Source organism: Mustela putorius, unplaced genomic scaffold (genome assembly GCF_011764305.1).
Source record: "Mustela putorius furo isolate JIRA1106 unplaced genomic scaffold, ASM1176430v1.1 tig00001059_pilon_pilon_pilon, whole genome shotgun sequence".
In the NCBI taxonomy this organism is placed as follows: Eukaryota; Metazoa; Chordata; class Mammalia; order Carnivora; family Mustelidae; genus Mustela; species Mustela putorius.
Window position 1 is genome coordinate 4,908,605 of NW_025421553.1, and position 27,409 is coordinate 4,936,013.

Here is a 27,409-nt window from a genome sequence, read left to right on the forward strand (position 1 = left end):
GGTGTAGCCACTCTGGAAAACAGCATGGAGGTTCCTCAAAAAGTTGGAAATAGAGCTACTGTATGACCCTGCAATCACACTACTGGGTATTTACCCTAAAGATATAAATGTAGTGATCTGAAGGGACAGATGCACCCCAATTTTTATAGCAGCAATGTCCACAATAGCCAAATTATGGAAATAGCCAGATGACCATCAACATATAAATGGAAAAAGATGTGGTGTATATATACAATGAAATATTATGCAGCCTTCAAAAAGATCGAAATGTTGCCATTTGCAACTACATGGATGGAACTGGGGGGTATTATGCTAGGAGAAATAATTCAACCAGAGAGCGATAATTATTATATGTCCTCACTGATTTGAAGAATATGAGAAACAAAACAGAGTATCAAAGGGGAAGGGAGAGAGCAAATGAAGCAAGATGAAACCAGAGAGGGAGAGAAACCTTAAGAGACTCTTGGTCTCAGGAAACAAACAGGGTTGCTGGAGTGGATGGGGGTGGGAGGGGTGTGGTGGCTGGGTGATGGACATTGGGGAAGGTAGGTGCTATGGTGAGTGCTGTGAATTGTGTAAGACTGATGAATCACAGACCTGTAGCCCTGAAACAAGTAATATGTTATATGTTCATTAAAAAAAAAAAAAAAGTTCTATTGGATAGCACTGGGTTAAAAAGTGGAAATAAAAAAAAAAAAAAGGAAAAAGAAAAAAAAAGAGGCTGCAGGAGCTGAAAGAGAGAGGGAAAAGAGGTTTCCAACCTGAGGGAGGGAGGGAGATGGTGAGGATCTCCCAAAGACCTCTTCCACTGTAGACCCAGGACAGATTAAGCTGAGAAGCAATTCATCGATTAATGAGAACAGTGGTGTCCTTTGGTCCTTCTTTTAGTCATTCTTTAAAGCAAGGCAAACTTTATTTAGCCTGGTGACCAGCCAAGGAGGGCAAGAATTGAGCAAGTCCTGAGCCCAATCCTAGCTCTTGTTCTTACTATGTGTGATCTTGGTTAGACAATGCTCTTAAACTCCCAGCTACATTTCCTGCATTTATAAAACGAGGATACTGTTAGATCTATTTTATGAGATTGCTGTAGGGAATTATCGAAATAACACATTTAAGTTATTAATGATCAGCCATTATACTAAGTGCTTGAAAAGGTAAGCTATTGTTTTTTTTCCTGAAGAGCAGATATTGTTAGAGCATCTGTCCCTCACTTTGAGGGGTCCCATTGTGGTGGGACACTGAACTAGATATAAGACTAGGTTCGATTTTCGGCTTTAGATATTTGCTTTACTTTGTGGATTGGCTGTGTTGGAGCATCCCTTTAACACTTAGCCAGGCTGTTTACAACTCTGCCTCACCCTTCCTTCCTGTTTGCACTGAGCTTAGAGCTCAGCAGTAATGAAAGTTGAGATTCATCTCAGCTCTTTTCTGAGCGTACATGTGCCTAGCTTTGCCATGTCCCAAGCATGTGCATAGCTTTCTAAATTCCCTAATATGCATGATGACTTTTGAATGCCCTGATTCCCTAGAGCAACTCTCTCTCTGGCTTCAGTTTCTTGTATGTCCCGACCGTCATTCTTTGCCCTAAGTGGTTGAGGTTTTTCTGATCACCTTACAGTGTTTTCAAGAAATGCTTACCATTTTTCTAAGCCTGAGTAGAGCTCCAGTTAGGGAAAACAAATGAGCACTTTGCATTAGTTTTTTAGGTATCCCCTAGAGAAGTTAGTACACATAAACACACTAGCTTGCAAATAATATCTCCTCTATCTCTTCCAGAGTCAAGGACCATGTCCCACAGTGGCACATGGGGTACCACAGATGCCAGGAAGGCAGTGGGGGCAAAGGCAAGTAAAAACCCCACAAAGGTTTCCTACCATTAAGTTGCATTTTTCTTGATTCTGCATTCACTTGGTTGCTGTAAATTTGTTGTGTAGAGTTCTGACAAAGTTGGTTCTGACTTTCTGGTTATTTTTCTCTAAGTTTCTATGGAGGGACAGAAGTTTGGAACTGCCCACTTGCCATCTTGCTGGCATCACTCCCCTAGTTACTTAACACTGGACAAGTCACAACCTCCCTGTTACCTGATTTCTTCCCTAAACAAAACTACTCAGAAAATGCCTGAGGGCTGCTGTGAGGAGTAAATATGGGAATGTGAAAGACTTCTACAAAATATAATGCACATGAAACCTTTAGAAAGTAGGTGACTTGTTTTGTGAGACAAAATTTAAAAATGTTTTTTTTTAATTTTTAAAAAATTAAATTTTTTTTAAATGGTGGGGAAAAAAGTTTAACTTCATATATTTTTCCTGATCTTCATTCCTACCTACAAAAATATAACATTTCTTTTACCAAGGGCCTGAGTAGCACTCTAGCATGAGTAAGAGAAAAATAGTTTTTATTTCAACATTTTATTGAAACTTTTCATATTACACAATTTGCTGAAAACATTTGAAACACTAGACAAAAACAACTTAAAAACACACACACATACAGATACCTCTTCTAGCTGAGGTAATATTGCAAAAGACTCATAATATCACAAGTTTTTGTTACTCTGCTATACAACTTGGTTTATCACATTAATGATACTCAATGACTTTTCAAAAGAAAGAAGACATTACACATCCAGTTTAGAGAGAGCAAGAGAACTGTGCAATTACCGGAAAAGAAGAGAAAGCAGAAATGCCAAAGTATCACTTAAATTCTAATGCAATGTGAATTGCTGCCAAGGGGATTTTGTTTGCTTATATATTATTGAAAATAATTAATTCAAACCTGTTTTTTAAAGAGCTGGCAGAGTAGTCTTTCATGTCCCAAAAGATGAAGAAATCAAACTGAGGGTGAATATCCTCCACAATCTCAGTTGCAAAAAACAAATACCAAAGCGTATGTTTTATTTTCTGAGCAGATATGTGAATACACAGAAATATTGAAGCATTCATGTCCAATCAGTAAAGTGAATGCTTTGTGCAGTTGTTAACAAAGCCAGTGCTAAAAAGACAGTTGTGAGTAGTCAGGCATGTTTGCAAAAGTGAGAGAGAGCTCCTCACTCTCCAGTTGTTTCTGAAAATGGCTGAGTTATCAGATCCCCCAAATCTTGGTCATTTTGAAATCAGTTTGTTTCATATCTGTAATATCTAGTGCTGGGAGTTTGGTGCCTTCAATAAATTTAAAAACTTAAAAAAATTTAAAAACTTAAGGATTATTTTTCAAGGGCTCATAAAATAGAGAAGGGTAACTCAAGGGAAATTTATATGCAAATGTGCTAAATCGATTCATAAATTCACTTATCATACTAAGTATCAGGTTTTTCAGATTTTTTCAAAAGAATTTATTTATTTATTTGACAGAGAGAGATCAGAAGTAGGCAGAGAGGCAGGCAGAGAGAGAGAGGAGGAAGCAGGCTCCCCGCTGAGCAGAGAGCCCGATGCGGGACTCGATTCCAGGACCCTGGGATCATGACCTGAGCCAAAGTCAGTGGCTTAACCCACTGAGCCACCCAGGCGCCCCAGATTTTTCAGTTTTTAACTCAATCTCTTTCATACTATTTGACTCAGATGAAAGAAACCCTACAATGTAAAGCAAGCAAATCACACTTCAGCTCCATGGCCAAAATCTGGCTTATGTAAGAGGACCATTGGGCCTGTGGAACGTTTTAATAGAATCTTATTTATGATATCATTAATCATAATGAATTAAAAAATATTCTGAGCTATTATTTAAAAAATGTAGCCAATGGATATTTGACTTTGGCACGTGTATGGTAAGGAACTAGAGCAATTTTTAGATGGAGAGTGTGCCTAAATTCATTTAAATATATTTGGCCAGCATCTAAGTTCTTGAATTTTAAGAATTTTAGTTTTTCAACTAATTTAGAATGGCACTGAAGAATGTTTAGTATTTTACTTGCCACATCCCAACTTGAATATTAATTTGTATTCTGTCTCCAAAGAGACAAAAGACCAACCTTACTTGTATGTGGTTGACTATGTATCTTGCAAGGATTCTATAATGAGACAGATTTATGTTAACTGAACCTTCACACTGATTTTTGTCAAAAATCTTGAAATAACTAATTTTTAACTACATGATGATCTCATGGACTCTCATTAGTAAATATTTGATTCCATTCAGATTGCTTTCTAGAAATTTTCTGGAACTTGAAATTTTCTGAAGTTTACTTATTTGAACAATCTTTGATTATAATAAAAATGATTAGAAGTTGAACAGATTATACACATCTAAAAATTTACTTAGCAGTTCAAAAGCACTGAAAACAATTTAAGTGTCATAGGTACTGCAAAGCAAACCATGATCTAAGAGATTAACCAGAAAATACAACATGTGACCAGTGGCATTTAATTTTATTTTCCCCTCTTGGTGGAATTTAAAAATGGAAAAAATATGTATTTTAGTGATTTTTAAAAAACCACACACATACCACACAAGACCATAGACAGAGTTGCTACTTACATATGGTTTTACACTTTTTGGATAACATCTTTTGGTTCTAAAACTATTTATCACAAAAAGTAATTGTTACACTGACACTTAGCAAGTAAATTTCAGTTTTAGGCTGGCCAATATTGGTGCAAAATCATTGCACTTGTGTGCTAAATGGTTTGTAGTAAAACTGTGATCACTCCTGTGAGGAAATGAAACTCTAAAATGTTTAATGATGTATCGGTCAAATGCTTATTATTTATTATACAAAGAACCTCACCCACCAACTTCAATTTAGGAACAGGCAGAATTTTTTTTTTTTTAAACAAACCGACAACCATGTTTTTGCTTATTATTTTTGAGATTTACTTCTTTTCCTCATCCATAAAAAGCAGGACGAACCCTTTAATGTTTTTATTTTTTCTTCATTATTCATTCAAACAAGTTTAAACAAAAGGTGATAAGAAATAAACTTGCTTTTCCCTTTATGTGTATCTAGTTTAGAGAATAAAACTATTAATAAAAACTAGAAGAAAATAAAAACTGAAGCCATTATTTAATGATGACTATATGGAAGGCAAGAGGCACACACTTTCACATGAATTTTAATTGTGTTTCCTCTAAGACAAGTCATTCAGAAATATAAGGCAAGTAACATTCCTTTCAGGACACAATTTGTAAATATGGAAACATTAGTAGTAGTCATGATTATTTTTTACTCTCTCGCTCTTAGGAGTGGCTCTAAAAATGGCCTGATGATTCACAAATCTAGGTAAGCAAATCAAACTTTATAAACATATGACAAATTTTCAGTTGCTGGCATTGAAAGGCTGGGTTTGGATATGGACAAATATACTGTTTGCCTTAAATCTTTTGGGTACCTTGTCTTTAATGTTTTGTTCTGCTATTCAAACAGAAAGTACATGACTTCCTTTTATGAAATAAGCTGATCTCAGAGTGGAAAATTTGTAGAGATGAAGGAAATTCCAAGTTCCGTGTATATACAAAAAATGGCTTTATATAATAAATATATAGCCATTACGAAGTTACACAGGGACAATGCAATTTAAAACTCTTCAAGTCCTGCTTACACGTGGGCAAATCCAGTCCTTCCCATCTTTATCACTGATGACATAGTTTATTTACTTAAAGGTAAACTATATTGGTACTATATACTCTATTAAGGATGACATAGCAGTATCAATCTAGAAGGTGAAATAAACTTCTAATAAATTCTTAAGTCAGATAGAATAAATTCAGCTCTGTGAAATCTTGTTTTATGTTTGCTGACAAATTTCTCCTTCTGCCCAGGATCATTTTAGTTTAGCATGAGTGCTACACTGGCTAGAATTCAATGCACAAGTGTTACTTTCACTGAGTTTTCGAATTTGGAATACTTTTCATCCAAAATATGTACCTATGTCTTTTAATAAATGAAGAGTCAATGTATCAGCATGGGCTTTCCCTACCAGTTTCACTTTCGAATCCATTTTCCCCCCAATACTTCACTTTTATCCCTCATAATTTCATAACAAAGTATCCAGATTATATCTTTTAGACTAACCAGGAACTTAAACCTCAAGCGCTATTTTGAAGAAGGGTGGAGTAAATAATTTTGGTAATCTGTAGAACAGCTGCATGCAGTGTGTACTGTATTATAACAGCACCAAACCCCTTATAAAAACCAAGCACTCCTTCCTCCTGCCTTATGGTATTGATACAGTCTCTCATTCCCTCGTACTGTGTGTTAATTGGAAGCACTTCATAGCCAAGGTCTGTATTGTCAATGATTGTGCGTGTTCCTTGAATGTGAAGGCGGTGCAAGACTGTTTCCAATGGGTAAAGTATAACATCAGAGCAAAGACTGGCAGCAAAGTTAGCAATAAGTTCTGGAAAATAAGCATCCAACATACTCTGCACTGGACTAGTGCTCTCAGCTAGATGGCTACTATAAGTCTTTCTCTTTAGAATTAGGAGGACAAACTTCTGAATGATTGAGCTGATGATGTAATGAAGAACTCCATGCAGCACCGTAGGGAAGATCAAAGAAAGGAGTGGGAGCAGTCGTTTGCTATGAGGCACTCCGAGGCCAATCACTCTTCCAATTCCTTCTTTTACACATTCCAAAATTCCAGTGTTATCGCGAATGATCTCACTCTGAAATAAAAATGATGAAACAAATAAAAGTGAACAGTTGCTTACTGTGCCAGAAGAAAGGACTCTTTTTAGGTCCCTTTTAAATCCCAATTTTTGACTACAGGGGGGAAATATCAATGGCTTGCACACTTCGAGAGTTATCTAAGCATTAGATTCTTTTTTCTTCTTTTCTTTTTAAAAGATTTTATTTATTTGAGAGAAAGAAAGAGAGAGAGAGAGAGAATGAGATGGGGGAGGCTCAGAGGGAAAAGCAGACTCCCTGCTGAACATGGAGCCTGACGTGGGACTTGACCCTGGGACTCCAGGATCAAGACCTAAGCCAAAGGCAGCTGCTTAACCAACTGAGCTAGCCACCCAGGCGCTCCTAGATTCTATTTTCAAATGAAATTAACTAACAGACAGCTGTGAAGCTGGGAGCTATTCTCACTGGGAAGGGAAACAGGGAGGAGATGGGGAAAGAACAACCCAGTTCCTCTATCTTCAAGAAGCTCCTTAGAATTCATTTTGAAAAGCTACCGGACACCTAAAGAGGTTGTAAAGTGCTTAGAGTTCTTAAAAACCGGCTTAAACCCTGCCTCCACCCATTACTTACCCATTATGTAACCTTGGGCTAGTTACTTTTCCTCAGAATCGGTTTACCATTCTATAAAAATGGGATTAGTCCCACCTCCCTTTTATGCACAGGGCTGCTGAGAGTATTACATGAAAACAGGCTTGGCTTCCAGAGGCACTCCCTCAATATTATCTACAATGTACGCCTTTTTACAGTGACATTAGGGAATAAGAGTCAACACAGATTCTTGATCAGAAAGGATATAAACATTGCAACCTGAGAACAATGGCATGAGTGTACACAGTGACCTTAAAATGTAGGAGGCAGATCACAGATTTTTAATAAAGACAGCAGATCAGCAGGAAGCTCATTTTTAAGAGCTTCAGGAGTTGCTGGAGATTTGTAAATAAATGTGTATTTTTCAGGGGAAAAAGTGTTCTCAGAAATCCGAGCTCCCAGAAGGGGGAAAAAACCCACTGAAATATGAATGAGGTAGGAAGGAAGAAGCTACGTAGTAAGCTGATTGTGTGCTAAAGAAAGGATGAGAATGGCTGCCTGTCAGTGGGGAGAAACAGACAAATCTCAGATGCGTGGTGGAGTTAAAACTAAGCAGGCATATGACTAATTGGTTATGAAGGATGAAAGAAACATAAAAACCAAGACTTTCTTAAAAATTAGAACTAACGTTTTGAGTCTCTGAGGGCAGATATCAATAGTCCCACTAGAGGAACAGAAGAAGAAGCTCAAAAGGAAACTAATTTTCAGGGTACTAAGAAGAGACTGTTTTATGAGTTGAGTATGAGGGGAAGATGATTTAATTCACATAGATATTAGAGTTGAAACAATTCGTAAGAGTAAATGAGTTCTTCAGGATGGTGACTATAGGATAAAAGCAGAGCAGGCCAAGGATAAAACTTTGGAGGACCGTGGAAAAGATGGGGAAGGGGTTATCAAAAGAACGTGCTCAAAAGAGAAAAACTGTAAGAAGCAACAGACAGACTTCTAGAAAATACACAAAAGGAGACAGCAGGTGGAATCTGGAGCAAGGAAAAACAGTGGCTGGATATTGGGTAAAAAAAACAAACAAACAACAACTGACAGTCAGCTGGGCACTTTATATAAATAACTCATCTAATTTTTATAACTTATTAAAATGCTATTCCCATCTTATGGATGAGAAAATTAAGATCTAGAAAGGTTAAAACATTTGTTTACTCACAGATCAAACTCAAGTAGAGAAATGTGATTTTGGTAAGGGTCTGTCTAAAGCTAAAACCTGTTCTCCCCAACATATCACATCGCTTATTTTTTTTTTTAAATCACTACCTTCCTGTTATTTTACCCCCTTATCTGTCAAATGTAGCTATCTCATTGAGTGATAGCTCTGTAAACCTCAGCCTTACACAAACATCATATCATTTGATACAATGCCAAAAGCAAGGGGAGAGGAAAGTATATTTGCATAGCAAAACATTAACTTTACTTAACTCAAGCTAATTATAAATAAATAAATAAATAATCAATCAACAATAAAGCCAGAAAAGCAACTAAATGGAAAAGAATAATTACAAAAGCAAAGGCTAATCCTGTGAGGTTCTTATAGAGGAAACACATACATACTGAAGACAAGAAATAAACAACAAGATCTGGTGTTGGAGGCAGGAGATAAGTGGTGTACAATTAATTGGATTTTGAGTATATGTGAAATTAATACTATCTTCCGGTTACAGTTTTAACTGTAGGAATGGTATGGTAAGTACATTAATACACTGTACTTGAAGGGCCACCATGTGGTTAGAAATGGTAAAACACTAAAAAACTGACAGGAGATTGCTTTAGCTTTGTAGAATTTAACACACCATGGTACCAAATGTTCCTTAAAAGGCATATTTAAAAAGAATGCTGTTTGTAAACATCTATGGGACTACCTTCTCACTATTGGGGTGATTATCCAGCATGTTTTATGCTCAGGTAATTAGTAATTTACGGTCTGGAGACAAGCCATAAACATCTGCGTTTTTCGTAAAGATTTAAAAAGTTGAAAAAACCAGATTCTTTGTATTAAGAATAAGCTCTTGGCTGGGTTCTGAGATACTTGAATGAACAATACTGCTGGCTATGGGATGGATAAAAAGAATTAAAACTAGAAGTGTGAAGTAATTTTGCAAAGGAAAGATATACAACCAGCAATGTACCTAGTATACAATCTCTGGGATATGGGTGGTATTTGAGAGATTAAAATTTTAAAAGGATAGTGTCTTAAACTCTTCTGGTATACAATCAGAATCTGATATAAACAATATAATTAATATCCAAAAAAATGACAATAAAAAGTAGCTCACCTGTACTGTTTCAATTAGACTTGCTGAATAAAAAGGCATTGCCACCATATAAGTTAGGCTGTAGAAATTAAAACAAATTTATCAGGATACTGAAACAACATGCTTATGCTAAATTTTGAATATCTACTTATATATATATCAATGTAATTTATATTCAAGCCTGAATATATTTAAGGTTTTCAACTATTAATATCTATAGCATAAAGATATCTGGAGACCTGAATTGTAAGATGCCTTATTGAACAGTTAGTGATAAAATTTAAGTAAACACAGGGAAAGGCTGCAAAGAAAAAGGATTTTATTTTAAACCAGTAAAATGTAGGCTTGGTTATGATTCACTGTCTAACCTGCATACAGCTAATGTAACCTTGTTGTATACCTGCATATAGCTAACATAGTCTATAAATCTGGTATTTCAAAGTTAGGATGAGGGATCCATTCCACTGTTTGCCTTTTTAGTGACATTTGAACAAGTATACTGTTCTGCTATTATCTTATTGATTATCATTATCCATTCCCAGATTTCCCACCCAGCAGAGCTAAGCCAGTGTTCAATGATGAGTGAAGTCCCCTTATATTAAAAAACAATATTGTACAGCTTTGCAAAGTTGTTTCCTATCATCACTACATAGACATAGTAATATTACAACTTTGCAAGCCTGCAAAATATAGTTATTTAAAATAACATCAAGGTGGGACTTACCTAACCCTATGGGCCAGGTCCTGGCAAGAAGTAGTTTTCAAGGTGAATGGAACATCACTAAGTAATAATGTGCTGGAATGTCCCACAGAGGGAGCCAGCAAGCTGGGGGATTTCCAATTCACAATCTTCAAAAAAAATTAAAAAGTGAAGAGTAAAATTCTAATCTACAAAAGTGGTCAGTGTTGTAAAATCATGAAGTGTCTTTAGGACTCCATTTTAATGACACTAAGGTTTGAGTCTGCTCATCACTATATAAATAAGTTTTTGTTTTTGCTTAATAAAATAATAATTTTTCTGGCAAATTGGTTTAAACAAGTTGAAGACCTCTGCTAACTTCCTAAGAACACAGAGAAAAATTAGGTTGTGATCTCAGCCTTTCAAATTTAGAAAGATCTATTTTAAAGATAATATATATTTTAGGATTTTATTCCTCAACTCTACATTAACTGTCTTTTGAAGTACTACTCCCATAAATATTTTATTGCCCTAATTTTCTTTGCTGTATTAAGATTTTTTTCAGCCCTAACACTATAAAAATTAATGCAAGTTTTCAATATAAGTGCCACTTTTGATACTTACGATTTTAGTAGAAGGTGTTCTCCTATTTGTTTAGGATTCCATTTATGTGAAATCTCTCTAAAAAATAAATTTCAATAAAACAGAAGCCATGTTATTTACAACATCTTGAATTAGTCTGACTTTCAAAAAGGTAACTGATTGCAATTAAGAAAAAAAATCTGTAGGAGAAATATATTCTAATGGTGAATATGTTCTTTTCTGGAACACCACACTTCAATTATGATGGTTTAAAAAGAAAAAAATATACTAAGTATTTTTCTAGGTGCTGAAAGAAGGGGTTGACTGAAGAGGCAAAACTACCACTAATTATAAAAAACTTAATACTTAAAGGAGGAACACGAAAACTTCAAGGAGGAGATATAAAGATGACAGGTTGAGGAAGAAAGAAGAGTTGAGATGGGGAAAGGGAGACAAGGCATAGGATAACGGATGAAAAAGGATGAGAATTTAAAAACACAATTAACTGTAATGCAGAATGAACGTGGCATTTGTGTAGCACCAAATTTTCCAAATGCCTTTCTTTATTATGATATTAATTGTGTGACCTTTAATATATTCTGATATCTTTCTGAGCACCTACAAGGCCAGGCATGGTGCAAAGTGCTTTGCAGGAGTTATTTCTAACTCTCACAATGACTTTGTTATCCCAATTTCATAGATGAGGAAATAGGCTGAGAGAGGGTTCATAACCTACCCAAAGCCATACAATTAGTTAGTGACGGAACTGGGTCCTAAACCCTGGTTTCTAGGTCTGGGAAGTCTGTACGCTCTGCCTGGACTTCCTCTCATCCCATTTGATATAGGAAGACATCCTGTGAGGTAAGCAGAGCAGGTGTGGTCCAGCTTGTTTTACTTATGAGACAAAGGAAGGTCAGAAGACCCGCAGGGACACATTCAGGTGACAGGCAAGGTCACCAGGTCTGAGATCAAGGTCTCACCCTGTGTGCTTCCTGCTGTTTAGGTCACCCTCGGAAATCAGAAAAAAGAGAAGATAAAGAAGAGAGGCAAGCTGCAAAAGTAAAAGAGGAGAAAGTTGTACCATGAGAAAAGTCAAAAAGGAGAAAGGAGAATGGAGAGAGAGCAAAAGGAAAAGTCAGTGAGGAAACGGAATAAACTAAGAAAGCAGAGAGAGAGGTAGAAGGGGTGGGAGAAGAGGGAGAAGGGAGAGAGAGGCTGAACAGCAGAGAGAGGGAAGTGTAAAATGAAATAAAGAGAACTGCAACCAGTGCCCTTGACAAAACCAGCACCCATGGCACCACGGCCCCAGCAGAGAGCTGAGGAAACATCTATCTGAAATGACTGAATATGACAAACCTAAGGAGACAGGGGATAAATTTATTTTGTATTAAAAAAGGTGTAGAAAATCATCATTAATAAATCCTCTAAAAACAAATTCAGTACAATTATAACATGGGTGATAGGCAGAATTTCTCAAAGAATGGAAGATCTGCAGAGAAACTTGAACAATAGACCAACCAACTCTGATCAGTAAGACCTTAGAGAGCCTTCTGGGTCACATTTTTATTAAATTAATACTAAGACTAATATTTTAGGCCTTAACAACCACAGAAAAATATAGCTGAAATGACCACCAATGATTTGGATGAAAAAATATAAAAAAGATCAGGCTTCCCATCTTTTTGACAGCGACTTCATGATTCTAAAACAATATATGCTACATGGTTTGCAAATCGCCTGGGTACTGCTGTTACTCTTACCATGGCCCTAGAGAGTACTACCACAGGGCAGTGATTTTAAGGACGAAACCATCATTAACATTAGACAGACGGGTCTGTAATCAGTATTTCTGTAAGGACAGGGCTACTCTGCCTTTGAATACAATACTAATTACTACTGCTAATTCTTAACACCAAAAAGATTATTAAAAGTGGGAAAAATGAAATTTAGAACCAAGTATAAAAAATATGAGACTCTCTTCCTTGTATCTCTATCTGTGGGTAAAACCTATTGCCACAGCTCTAGAAATTTAAATTAGCATGCTGAAACACTTTAGGAAAGAGAATAATATGAAAAATCTACTTGTGATCAAACCTCTTTACATTTCATTATCATTCATTCATTATTTATATTTCATTATAGGTAAACATATTTAACTCACTATTTTTACAAGCACAGCCTGCCCTTGAAAGAGAGCAATAAAGTAAAGAGAAATGACTTGCTTTTTCTTAAAATAGTTCTCTATTTGACAGATTGATATACATACATCCATGTATAATCAATACAAAAAAGCAACAGAATTTTTAAATAACTCTATTTTTAAAGTCTTTACTTATCATTCTCTCTCATTTTCACATGTACAGATAACTGCCCTCCTAAAAAAAACCTTCCCTCGGGCGCCTGGGTGGCTCAGTGGGTTAAGCCGCTGCCTTCGGCTCAGGTCATGATCTCAGGGTCCTGGGATCGAGTCCCGCATCGGGCTCTCTGCTCAGCAGGGAGTCTGCTTCCCTTCCTCTCTCTCTGCCTGCCTCTCCGTCTACTTGTGATTTCTCTCTGTCAAATAAATAAATAAAATCTTAAAAAACAAAACAAAACAAAAAAAACCTTCCCTCAAGCAAACCCATCTTCCAGCTACTTCTCTTCCTCATTCCTCTGCACAGCCAACTTTCTGAGCTTGCTATTTTTCCATGTCCTAACACCCCATTCACCTCTGAACCCATGCCAAATTGGCTTTTACCCCATTATTCTAAAAAACAGCTCTTACCAAGGTCCCCATGACCTCTATGTCTACATCCAATGGACATCTTTAAGTCTGAGGGTTCTGGAGGGAAGGTGGGCAGGGGGATGGGTTCAATAGGTGCTGGGTGTTAAGGAAGGCACCGGTGATGAGCACTGGGAGCTGGATAGACTTTATTTCCCCTTCAGCAGACAGCAGGCCCTCAGGTTCCTCCCTTCTTCTTGAAGCATTTTCTGTCGCTGTATTCCACTATCGCATACTCTTCTGGTTTTCCTCCTCCCCTCTAGTCTCTACTTTTGACTCCTTTGCAGTAGGATTTTCTTAAGCCAGCCACCTATTCTAGAGTTCCTAAAGGGTCAGACCCTCTTTTTACTTTATATGTTATGCTTCTTCCTAATGTAATGTTATCCAAAACGATGCTTTAAAAACCTCCCAAATCCATTAGCTTCACTTTAGATTTCTCTGCATGTCAACCATGTATATCATCTGTCTCCTGATAACCCTACCTGGGTGTGGCAAAGCATCTAAAAATGAACTTGTACAAAATCAAGCTAATGATCTTTCTTGCCTATTCTTGGACTCTTTTAGTGGTCCCTGCTCAGTAACTACTAATAAAAAAGAAATCTACTGAATTGGAGAAAGATTACATTGTGTTTAAAATGGAATATGTTCAAAGTCAGTGAATTCAGAAGAGTAGTTAGGAGACACAGACAACATGAGGAGAAACTGCAAGATGTTTATACTGGTACAATACAAAATGTGAGATGCGTCAAATGAAGTTGGAGGTCAACCAAATGGTTTTTGTGAGACTGAAATACACAGCGAGCTTTGGTTACAGGTGTTCCTTATGTAAATGAGAAATAACATATGAAAGTAAAGGGTACATGTAGTCTCCCTTACCCCACTTGCGAGAAGATTTGGGGAAAAATTGGGATGGGGTCTGGGCGCTAGATAAAGAGATCACAGATGATTATCTTGGGTTACATACTTTTTCTTTTAAAGTAGTAATACTGTAAGCTCTAAGCTTGGTGACTTCATGGGCACTACAGACTTGCTCTTTTTCTTTCAGATGTGATCAAAATGAAAATGAAAATCTAAATATTTGTGAATCCATACCGTCTCACCTGTTCTACCTAGTGGTCGCTGTGCAATTAGGGAACCTCACTGTAGGAGATCCCCCAAGCTCATTCTCCTTGGGTGGTAACTTCTGTGAATCACTTTGGGTTACTGCTTTGCTACCCTGTCTGCTGTGACTTTGCTTTCTCTCTGCCTAAAAAGAGAATTTTTTAAAATTGTACTTCAGAGAATGGCTTTATTTGACATCTAGTTACATATGCCAAAATCCTAGAAGTCATCCAGGACAGCTCTTCCTCTATCACCTACTATCCCTAGTCCATCACTACATACCATCTGTTTTACCTAAACACATTTCAAAAGAATCCACTTAGATCCATCTCAAGAGATGCCACCCTGGTCCTAGCTACCATTACTTGTCACCCAGGTGACTATTGTAGAATATGAACATGTGTCCTCTTATCTACTTTGGTCCTCCCGAAATCTTCTCACCTCCATTTAAAATGATCCTTTAAAAACATGAATCTGATCATGTCACTGACCTCTCCTCAAAACTCTTCAATATCCTTGAAGTGGCCTACAAGGCCGTGTATCAATCAGGCTCTCACCTGTATCTTCAGCATTCTGTCACACAGCTCTCCCTCCTGCTCTCTGAGCTTTAGCCATATGAGCCTTCTCTCAAGTTACCAGAATTCTCCATGTTCCCCATGCAACACTGTCTTCCCACAAACTGTTCTGAGCCTCCTAATCAGCACTCAGATGTCAGGTTACATGTTATTTTATTAGAGGCACTGTTCCGAACCCTTTACTAATCTCACAGAATCTTTTCTTTTCCTTCTGGGAACACATCTCAATTTGTAATTATTTATTCATTAATGGGATTATTTTACTTAATGGATGTCCCTATACTGGATTGTAAGCTTCATGGTCACAGGTACCTTTTGTTTCCTCTCCTCACTGTATGCCTGATTTTCAGGAAAGGACTTAGCATATAGTAGATACTCAGGAAATGAATTAGTGAGCGGGATTTATCTGAAAAATTATCCCAGTAGAATACAACAAAGATAGACTTTTGCGTCTTCTTAATAAGACCCAAAATGACCAAGAGAAAATACATACCTATATTAACCAACATGTCTATAAGGTCTATAGAGTAAGAAAGTTAGATAACAAAGTTTAATGAAATTCTGCACCATCCTATTCCCATTCCTCTTTTTCCTTCCCTTAAACCCTAAGTTAAAGTGACTATTTCATCTCTGTGTTAAAGAAATAGCATTACCTGTCTGAAGTCCCAGAAGTCAGAAGTGGTATAGCCAGGACCAATAGTATTCTGACTACAAATATACAGAATTCTTTACACTTCAATATATAGAAATTCCTGAATTTTATTAGATCTTTATAAAATTTTGTGAGAGAATTTTAAGAACACTTGTTGACACTTAACCCACTGAGCCACCCAGGCGCCCCTGAATAAAGTTACTTAAGAACAGAAATTCAGATTTCTTAAGTATGAGAGGGGAAACTTTTAGTAGGCCAAATGTTTTGTTTTTGATTTTAACATTTCTTAAGTCTGTGTTAAAGAACTCTATGAAGTCCTCTGAAAGCAATTACGTTGGCAAAAAGCCCGATTTCAGTCTTTCCTGCCTTCATTTCATTCCCTGCAAATTCTGTATCCTAAGATTGAGACACTAGTGGCTGTACCTTCGACTACGTCACTTCCTAGTCAATCCAAAAAATTCACTCTGCCAGGGACTAACTCTGGATTAACAAACCATTCAAAGTTTTTGATGCTATCTCTGGCATACAGCACTATACACAAAGTTAGAGTCCTGCCAAATAGTACCTAAACAAATTTATGATTTCCACTATCACCTACTAATGTTCCTTTCATATATACTCCTTGTAAGGTTTCCTTCCTGTTATGCATTTACTGTCTCAAATGTGTATCTTTCTTCTCATGCTTTTCTGCTCTGACCCCAATATTCTACTTCAGAGAGTAAACAGACCCAGAAGCAAGTTTTCCTAATTTCTCTTCCCTCTCCTTCCAAATGTATCTACAATTCTACATTCTAATTCTCTCCTCTCGGCTTCTAAGACACTATTATCCTAGGTTACTACTATGTTCAATGGTTTTTGTGAGTATCTCTTAAAACTGCCTTTAATTACCTCTCCTACCACACACACCTTCACATACACACATGACATACACATATGCCTTCACACATCACCAAGGATACTGTCCTTGGTCCACTTTCTGTCATTCAGCGTACACGTGTCCTCAGGGTAATTCACCAGTCCTAATGCTTCAACTGCTACTTTTATGCCAGAACATCCAAAGTTATGCCTCCAGCTTCAAATTTTTTCTAAGACCCCAATCCATGGTGCCAACCACATATCAGAAATGTCCTCCTAGCTGCCCTGCAGGAATCTCAAACTTCATCTATTGAATGATAAATTCCTCATCTTCTTTCCCACTCCAACTTATTCTTCTTTTTGTATTCTCCAGTCTAGAAGTCTATCACTGATGGAGATTTTCTCCCATCCCCTGATTCCCAATCTATCACCAATTATCTATTAGACTTCAGAAATGTCTATCCCTTTCTGTTCCACACTTCAGATACCTCTCAGTCTGGCCTAGATTACTATAACAGTTCTCCACAAGTCACTGGCTACACCAGTGTACTTTTTAATTTTATACTGCCACTTGAGTAAATCCTTGATCAAAGAACCCATATATTGAAACAAACACCTTAGATTCCCAATTACATAGAGAATGAAGTCAAAGTCCCTTACAAAGGCATGGCCATGCTTCCAACTAGCATCTCAGCCGCTTTTCCTATTATTCCATTCCATAAATGTCCAGTATTCCAAGCACAAGACTTTTATTATGCAGACCTTCCAATTTCCATAAAATTGGGCATACTCTCCTTTTCTGCCAAGTCAAATTCCTACTCATAATTGAAGATATAGCTCATATTTCAGTTTTTTCTTCAAACCTTTGCCAATAACTTCATGTGAAGTATCCCTGGGCACTGAATGGGGTTTGTTTAATTATAGCACTAATCTTGATGTACTACTTTAATTTGCTTACGTGTGTCTCCTTCACCTAAGAGGCTACTTAAACAGTAAGAACTGCTCACATACTCATGTTTGTTCCTTACTAGACAGTTGTTGAAACATAGTCGTCAGTAGGACCTGAGAGACCTATCTCAATAAATAGTAGACCAGGAAGCATTTTCTTTACCACATACTAATTCAGTAAGATATATCTAACTTTGGTCTCTATTTCATCTCTTAGCAACTTCAGGTAAGTTTTCAAATTCAATGTATTTTTAGAAACTATCATTTAAAAAAAAATTTTAATACGGAGCTAATATTGAAAAGATGCCAAAAAGGTACCTTGGTAAAGGTGTAAATTCACTTATTATTCCCTCTGCTCCAAGTGTGACTCCCTGGACAATAAACGTACTTCCCATTCCTTTCCAAAGGGCCCTCGGTCCCTAAAATGAACAAAATTTATTGTTATTTCTATTAATGCCTAAATAAGAAACACAAAAAAGGTCTTAATAAAACTTGATATTAAATGTTTACTAATATTTTCCAATAAGGCATTATTTTAAGACATTTTAGTAGATAACTACAACTACATTAATTCCTATCACTTTATTATTTGTTGAGTGGCCAACTTTAGGTGATGTGAATATTCCAATTAACTACATCTCTAATACTAATTAAACATACTAATATTTAATTAATTTCAGAAATGATGTGAATATATTAATTATTCAGTGACACCAAAAGACATCATTACCAGGTTACATTAGTTTTAAAGCAAGCATTAAAATATTTTTGTTAACTAAATTAAAAGGAATTACTCTTGGTTTAATTACCACTAAGACCATGTGGTACTTATATTATAAATAATCTTAATAGAACCTATAGACTAATTCTCACCTGAGTTTTGTTGAAGCTGTACATGATATTGATGACTGTAAAGGGAGTGAGATGGTAATGCCGAGCATGATAATTAACCTATGAAAGATTATGTTGTAAATTATTTTTGTTATTGTTTTGTCAAGAAATAACAATGTCATCAAAGATATACAAAGGAGTCAAAGCATAAACAAAAGTCCAATTCTAAAGTCATCAGAAGTTACCCTAAACAAAATTACTACTATTAAAAGTACATTTAAATAACTTATTAAAAGTACAGTATGTATGGCTATATATATATATATATATGTATATATATATATATATAAAATGCACAATATACACAGTAATGTAGAATATATAATAAAGAAGGACAAGCTGTTTGACATTTATATTTCCATAAACACTAGAATTACATTTGGTGTAGCCAAACATTCATGCCATTGAACACACAGGAGCCACTGAAGAACTCAGAGAACGGGAGATTCATGTCTCCCAATACCAAGCACTTTTTACACTGTAAACTATGAACAATTGGTAAATTATGAAATCAGTAAAGGGGGGTGATATTTTGTAAAATAACAAAAAAGAAAGTATCAGAATTCATCACACATTCTCATGCCATTATTTCATAAAACATTTAAGTTACTTGTATAGATGTATACACTGAATCACAATGTGAAACTGTTGCTTTGCAAAATACATGTCTGAAATCCACTGTTCTAGGCTATCTGCACTGTTCATGCTTTTAATGACTATTTTTTGGGGTGCTGAAGCAAGAGCAGCTTAATTTGTAATTATTTATATATTTTCTAATTCAATTTTCAAAGAAGATTAAGTTAGATTATGGAAGCTTTTACCACAGTGTTGTCCACTTAATCCATGGGGCCATTCAGGGGATCTACAGGTTTAAAATTATCTTCTTAATGATACTAAGGCATCGCTTGTCTTTTTTATTGTGTTGACATTTTCAAAAATAACGCAAAACAATGGTGGCTAAAACTGCTTACTCCTTAGCATGACTCAAGACAGCTGGTAGCAAACTGTATTTTTGTACATATTATATTCCTTATCCCATTCACTTGGAAGGAGGAAAAAGCCACTTTCACTTAAGAATGTCCTTGGTGAAACAGTAAAATGCATTAATTTTATAAAATGTTGATTCTTAAGTATACATCTTTGTAATTACTATTCTGTGTGTTACATAATGAAGTAAGACTTCTGTTGTGAGGAAAAGCATTTGATGAAGCTGCAAGCTGAACTAGCTACTTTTTTCATGGAACACCATTTCTTCTGCAAAAACTGACTACCAGACTACAGTTATTAACATGTGAGAAAAACATGCAGGGGCAGCTGGGTGGCTCAGTTGACAAAATGTATGACTCTAGGTTTTGGCTCAGGTCATCTCATGGGTCATGGGATGAGTCCCACACTGGACTCTAAACTCACCCAGGAGTCTGCTTGAGAGTCTCTTTCCTGCCCTCCCCACCCATCTCCTCATTCTCTCTAAAACAAACAACTAAATCTTAAAATAAAAATAAAAATAATAATGAACAAAGTGAGCCTATTGATTAAAGGAAAAAAAACTGGCATTATGGGATGCTAATGATAAATCTGACTTTACAAGCAAAATTTAGAATTCTGAAAAAACTGCATCTACCATGAAGAACTTACCAATACTGAAACACTTTTCTGGTGGGATTGGTAGTGATTTAATGACAATTTTTTAAAGTACTATAAAATCAAATGTCTTAACATTAGAAGATCTACAGAACTCAGTAAATCAGTATTTTTCTTTTTTTTTTTAAGATTTTATTTATTTATTTGTGTAAGAGAGAGAGCACACAAGCGTGCATGAGCACAAGCAGAGGGAGCAGCAGGCAGAGGGAGAAGCAGGCTCCCTGCTGAGAAAGAAGCCGGTTGTGGCACTTGATCCCAGGAACCAGCATGACCTGAGCCTAAGTCAGACACTTAACCAAATGAGCTACCTAGGCGTCCCAGTATTTTGCAAAAAATCAACACATGATGTTATAGAATCATACATAGATCAATAGATTTTAATGTAAGAGAGTACAAAAAGTTAACTCACATGGTTTGAAATTTCTCACTGCAAATAACCTTTAATATATTACTATTTATTAAGTTTTGGTGTAGTAAAAAAGAAGAAAATCTGCTAATTATCTGAAAAAGATATAAAATATTCCATTTTCAATACATACGCGTATAAGGTTAGACCTTCTTCTTTCAAAACCAAAATTTTTTATGATGTAAGAGTTTTCAAGACCAAAAAGTTTGAGACTGATCTGATCTGATGCTGGTACATTTCACATGGAGTAATAGTTATACAGTTTCAGCCATTGATCTGAGTTCTGTATTTTAAATCAGAGTAAGGATTATTGTTTAGACGGTAACAGAAAAGTTCATTTACCTGACATTGGCGACGTAGAACAATGCAAGGATGAGCCAGTACATTTTCTGTAAAGAGGCTATAAAAGAATAATTTATATATATATATTATAATTAATATATATATATTTTGTGTATACACACACACAAGCACACACACACACACACACACACACACACACATATAATAGCCAAAACTTAAATTACAACAAATATGTATCTGAAATTATTCTTGCTTGAAGAATCATGCATTATTTTGTTTCCCATTCTAACAGTTAAAAAAAAATTGTCTGGATATATTGGCAAATCATTCTAAGAACAACAAAATTCAATATGAAAAGAATTAAAGCCAGATCTGTAAACTGGTAAGCAAGGGCAGTAACAGAAAATAGTAATACATGTCCTCTAAAGATGAAACTACAGCTCCGTGCATGAAATGGGAAACTCCTTTCTTAGACAACTTCAATGCTCCTTTCCATTTCTTTCAGAAGATATCCTATGAACAAAGTTCCTATCAGAAGAGTCATCTGTTCTTCATGAACCACCTTCTATACATTTTAGTTCTGATGTACATTGCATTTAAGTTATTAGGGATTAAGTTATAAGGATTTTAATAACTATTAATTGACTACTATTTTGGATATAATATATTTCTTCTGAGAGCATTCCCTACAAAATAATTACAATTGCAGGCTTACATAATAACAGTGACAGCTGCACAAGCATGAGAGCACATGCAGGGCATATACATATATGCATATAAATAATGTAATCAGGGGCGCCTGGGTGGCTCAGTGGGTTAGAGCCTCTGCCTTTGGTTCAGGTCATGATCCCAGGGTCCTGGGATCAAGCCCCGAGCCCCACATCCGACTCTCTGCTTGGCGGGGAGCCTGCTTCCCTTCCTCTCTCTCTCCCTGCCTCTCTGCCTACTTGAGATCTCTTGTCAAATTAAAAAAAGAAACAAAAAAACCCCCCTTAAAATAAATAAATGAATAAATAGATAAATAATGTATCAAATGAACAACAGCTTTTAACAGTGAGGCTAAAGAAAAATTAATTCTAGTAAAAGGAAAATTTTAATTCACAATTATGCTCCTATTTAAAGTAATACTCTCAGTTTTAATTATGCAAATAAGATAATTTTTTTCTTGATTAAAATTTTAAAACAATGAGTTGTCCTGGCATGCAACATAACCCTTTGTGGAATTCTGATGTATTTTGAAATAATATTCATTAGAGATCACATAATGAAAACTGGAGGGTTTCTTCCCCATGAAATGATCATTAAAAATAAAAAAAATAACGGTGGTCGTTAAATGCTGATTGTAAGCAAAACCCAGACTCCATGTTGTTAAATATCATATTACAATTAGAATGTTTGGGGGAGGGTTCAATGCAAATAACTTTCTCTTAGAGGGGGGATTAGATCAGATTTTTTGGACACTGACACATGAAAGTTATTAAAATATAACTTTCAAAATTATTTTGTGGTTATAAATTGAATGACTATTCTCTATCCTTACTAAAAAAAATCAAGTTATAGATTTTAAATAACTTTTTCTTTTCTTTTAAAGATTTTATTTATTTATTTGACAGAGAGAGATCACGAGTAGGCAGAGAGGCAGGCAGAGAGAGAGAGAGGAGGAAGCAGGCTCCTGCTGAGCAGAGAGCCCGATGCGGGACTTGATGCCAGGACCCTGAGATCATGACCTGAGCCGAAGGCAGCAGCTTAACCCACTGAGCCACCCAGGCGCCCTTAAATAACTTTTTCTGAAAAATATTATTCAACATTTAATTTATTGCTCCGAAGAATCAATCTAAAGGAAGCAATACTAATCATTTAATATCCTATATTAAAACACTCTGAATAAAACACTTTAAATAAAAACTTCAATTAAAAATCATTAGAAAAAAAACATTACCTTGCAAGGCCAATACCAAATCCAGCAAATCTATTCAACTGCTCTAAAATAGGAAGAAATAAGATTACTCATAACCAATATTTAGGATTATTGTAAAATTTTTTTTTCTTTTATTAACATGATATTCATTTAAATTCTAGGTCCTAGAGTCAAATTCTGATATGGGCCAGGGAAGCTGTGGGAAGCTGCAAGACAGACCTGCTCTTCAGCTCCAATTCACTGTTGACATGTGGGACTGTGGGCCCAGTGTTTCTAAACTGTTATTTTTCTGAAGAGATATTGTCATTTTTACATAATATCTTCCAATTTCAAAATACCAGCAACTATTTTAAAAAGCATTACAACACTGTGGGCCAAATCAAACATGTCTGCAGGCAGAAATTAAGGATTACCACTTTTCAACTTCTAACTACAATTTAAATTTTTTTAACCAGCAACTTCACCTCCTATCTTGTAAAATTAGTCACTTGCTGTTATTGATGGAAAACATCTATGTTAAATGAACAGTTGCAAGTAAGACACCTCAAAATTATTAAATCAAAAGCGTACTTAGGGTAATCAGAATGGTTAAATGAGGCTCTCTTCTCAACAAGTTTTAAATATTTTGAGAGTAACTGCTTAGTTAGATCTCTGTGAGAAGCTACTGGGTACATACGCGCTACTCCTGATGTCATTTCTATTGTCTTATTAGAAAAGTTTACAGCTGGAAACACTCCTATGCATACGTCAAAACAAATAAAAGAATTTCTCCTTGGCTAAAAATCTCAAAATCATGATGGTGAAATACCACAACCTCAGGGGGCCAGACATTACATTTCTACTATAATACAATATTCACAAGGGATAATTTTTTTCTCTCCTCCTCTTTTCTCTCTCTCAGCTCTTTCACATGCTGTCACTATTTCCTTACAGTCAGAATAAGGCCATGTAAACATGTCCCTGGGGAAACTATTTTGTTAACCCTTGCCTTAGAAAATGTACAAGCCAGATAGAAGGTTCTTTTGCCAATGAAGATATTTTCCTCCTTTCAGCTTTTCCCTTTTTGCATGTATATTAACAGAAAATGCCACGGATATTTTCTGCAAAGTGCTAGAAAGGTTTATTAACTGTGTAAGCTAACTAGGTCTCTCAGTCTTCAATTCTCCTTGCAAAATTACCACCGCCAACCTCTTAACTGCTGCAAACACTCCCTGGTTTTAAGAGTTCCTCCTCACTGTAACCACTAAAGCACAAATTATAAAAAGATAAAAATATCAGCTTTACTGCCTAAGAAGTTAACTGTGTAGCAATCATATATGCATTTTGAATTACTTATAGCTTTCCACAGAAAAAAAACTAGAGGGGACCACAGAAAGAAAACTAGAGAGGGTGAAAAAACAAACTGTATAACACCGTGTAAGATCCTCCTCCTCATCCTCACTTGCTCTTAAGTGATATTTAAAATCTATTCCTCCAAGGTAACTCAAATCAAATAAAAATTATTGTACTTCCAAGTACACACAAATAAATGCAAATGAACACATCCAGAATATACTTAATATTTAATGGTCTAGTCTATTATTCTAATGATTCCAAAATGGGAGGAGGCAGTGACTATTTCCATTTTGTGAATAAACAAAAAGTTGAGAATATTTAGATCACAGTGTTATAATTAAAACACAGGTCTTCCGACATTCTACAGTGAATAATTATGTCTTGATTCCAACGTCTTGACATTGTCTCAGTGTTTTTTACTTCTTAGTGGAGTTTTTAGGTGAGAAATAGGCGATGGGAAAATGTAGGAGTACAGTTTGAGAGTCTAGAAAACAGACAAAACTCCTATGATTAAAAGAGAAAAGGAAGGAAACGAATTTTTTTTCTTTTTAGCTTACTATGTGCTCCATACTATACGAGGCATTACTTACACTTCATTTTATTTAACCTTAAAAAAACTCTATGAATTATTCTTCTAGCACTTGAAAGGTGAAAAGACGCAAGGCTCTCAGAGGTTAACAAAATGTCTTAGCTTTTGAGAGTGGTAGAGTCAGGTTTGAATCGAAGGCTGCCAATGCTGAAAAACTTTACAGAACCCAAAGCTACCACTATTAATTCAAGGCAATAATGGTGTCAGTGAACTAGGTATTGTTCACATAATTCCCAATAAACAATAAACAATCCAATTTCCTTCCTTCTTGATTTAGGCCATGGGATGTCACACACCAAAACCCTTCGAAGCTCCTACCACGCAGCCCAGAGCTAAGGCAGGTGTCTGTTCCCGAGGTGATCCGGGAGGAAAGGTTTGTGCAAGGAAGAGGGAGCAGGCCCGCTGCAAGGGCAGAGGACGAAAGGAGGGCAGAGGGTGTGGCGCGCGATACGTCCAGCGACACCGGAGGCGGGACCCTCGGCGCGGCTTCCGCGGTCTGCAGGCCGCGGGCCGCGGCCCCGCCACTCCACCCACCCCTGCCTCGCTCCCAAGTCCCTCACCGGTGCTCTGTCCCGGCACGCCGCCGCCGCCGCCGCTGCTGCCGCCGGGAAACGGTTCCTCCGCGGGGCCCTCGAGCGGGGTGGAGGGGCCGGGCACGCCGTAGGGCGGGCTCTTCTCGCCCCAGTGCAGGTTGCGGCTGCCGGGGATGTCTGGGGGAGTGGTCACCCAGTGGCTCAGGTCCGACGCGGAGCTGAAGGACCTGGCAGGGAAAGCGCCGCCAAAACCCTGCTCATCCCGAGCACCGCCCCGATAGCCCAAGCCATCGAATCCGTCCGGGCGCCGCGGATGCATCGCAGACGGCGCAGGATGACGCGAGCCCACCCGGAGCCCACGACCACTGGGGCCACCGCGACCTCCGGCCACTCGGCTTCTTCCCGGCCCCCCGCCGCGTCTGGAGCGATCTGACAACCGGAAGTCACGTTGCAAACCCGGAAGTTCGGCGAGCACGTGATCATAACCTTTTCCGGCGGTCTGGTGAGAGAGAGCGTTGCTACGGAGACGCGGCGGTCACCTAGGGCCAATCCTTAAAGAAAATCGCTGTCTGGAGGAGGTGGAAAAATGACTGTGGGGTTAATGGAACATTGTACCAAAGAGATGCCAAGGGAACTGGGGTGGGAAGGACAGCCTGGATAAGCGGAGGTCGAATAAAGACGTTTTATCGAGGGACGTGACGCGTCGGTGGAGCTGACTCACTGAGATCTCAGCCAGCAATGTCCTGCTGCACTCAAAAGGCCTCAGATCTAGGTCTTCTCTTTTCCTCCCTGGTCTAGTGCCTCGCCCGCCGCAAGGCAGCGATTAGACTTTAGAGTTGCGGGGTGTTGGTGACGTCTCTGTAGCTTTGCCTCCCGCACTTAGAGTTTTAGCTAGGCACTATTGAGAGCTGGTTCTGCCCAGTGAACTAAAAGGTAGTATGGACAGCTAGAGCAAGCATTACGAACGACCGTCGGTGGAGAAAACCTCCTTGCCCCCTCCGCTCCCCCACGAATGTAAACTGCTCGGGATTTAGGAATTAAGCATTTTGCTTTTCCGAGGCTACAAAACAGTTGTAATTGTTTTTTTCCCCCGGGTGCATCTAAGTCACTTAGTGTCTTTAAAGTCTAGTGATACCATTCAAGATTGAGACCCTAGTTGAACAACTAAGAGGACTTCTGAACAGAGTCTTCTACTACCTGTTTTCACGGGCTCCATGGGCTCTTCGGGCAAAGTCCTTCTCCCTAAACTTGATCGAGGCTTCCATGGATTCTTCCTGTGTCCCTACTTCCCCACGGAACGTCCAGGATTCTGAGGGCTTTCAGAAGAGAATCTTGACACACGATTCTTAATCATCCAGACGCGACCCTTTCTTTGAAGTGATAACTTCATTCATTGGGTTGGTATGTGGCTTAGGCAACTGAGTATTGAGTATCTGCTATTACTATATAATATTAAATATATATATATATGTATATATATACACACACACATATATAATATTGAGTATCCAGTATTAAGTACTAATACCAAATTAATTACTGAGCATGGCAATACAAAATATTTCTCTGTTCCTTAGAAATGATTGAATTAAAGCTGCATTTGGCTCAGGTCCTAAACTTGCTTCTTAAAAGGAGAAGGAGAGAAAGGCCTGTGTTTATGCGTATGTGTGCACTTTTAATATAAAAACCATAGCATCTCACAATTTCTCATCCATATCAATGAAGAAAAGATGAATTAGTAAAAGAAGGACAGCAGGGTAGCCAGTTGAGGGGAGGAAACAATAACAGCCCCTCCTCATAGCTCACCCTCACATAAATTCCAGCTGCAATAAAATTGTATTTTTTTCTTTACTTTTAAAAAGATTGAATATTGGGAGAAAATAACAAGGGGTTATTTTTCAAATAGTCAGTTGGAAAACTTTCGAAAAGTGACAGAAATGTCAAAAACCATGTATGGAAAGACTAATCAATTTGGTCATATAAAAAATTTCTGTATGCAAATGAATAAGGGAAAACTAATCAAAATTGAAAGAAAAATCACAAACTAGGAAAAACTACGTTTTAACATGATAAAGACAATGAGTCACTTTATTGTAAAAAAGCTCTTAGCAATAAGTAAGGGTGTATCAGTAGAAATATAAGCAAATAACATGAAGAGGTAAGTCT

General features: G+C 37.1%; 1 protein-coding gene across 2 annotated transcripts; it reads right to left on the reverse strand.

Annotated features, from left to right (window-relative positions):
- Positions 1-2,392: 2,392 nt before the first annotated feature.
- SLC25A46 (solute carrier family 25 member 46) lies at positions 2,393-26,534 on the reverse strand. 2 transcript variants are annotated; one of them, XM_045087144.1, is made up of 8 exons: positions 26,441-26,534; positions 22,808-22,850; positions 20,908-20,965; positions 18,501-18,578; positions 17,946-18,046; positions 10,778-10,834; positions 9,496-9,553; positions 2,393-6,600 (listed from the first exon to the last, which is right to left on the reverse strand). In XM_045087144.1, exons 1-8 carry the CDS (start codon positions 26,457-26,459, stop codon positions 6,022-6,024), a joined length of 993 nt encoding a protein of 330 aa, XP_044943079.1. In that variant the 5' UTR covers positions 26,460-26,534; the 3' UTR covers positions 2,393-6,021. The 2 variants fall into 2 exon arrangements, with proteins under 2 accessions (XP_044943079.1, XP_004761365.1); XM_004761308.3 differs by lacking the exon at positions 26,441-26,534 and adding an exon at positions 25,271-25,612.
- Positions 26,535-27,409: the final 875 nt, after the last annotated feature.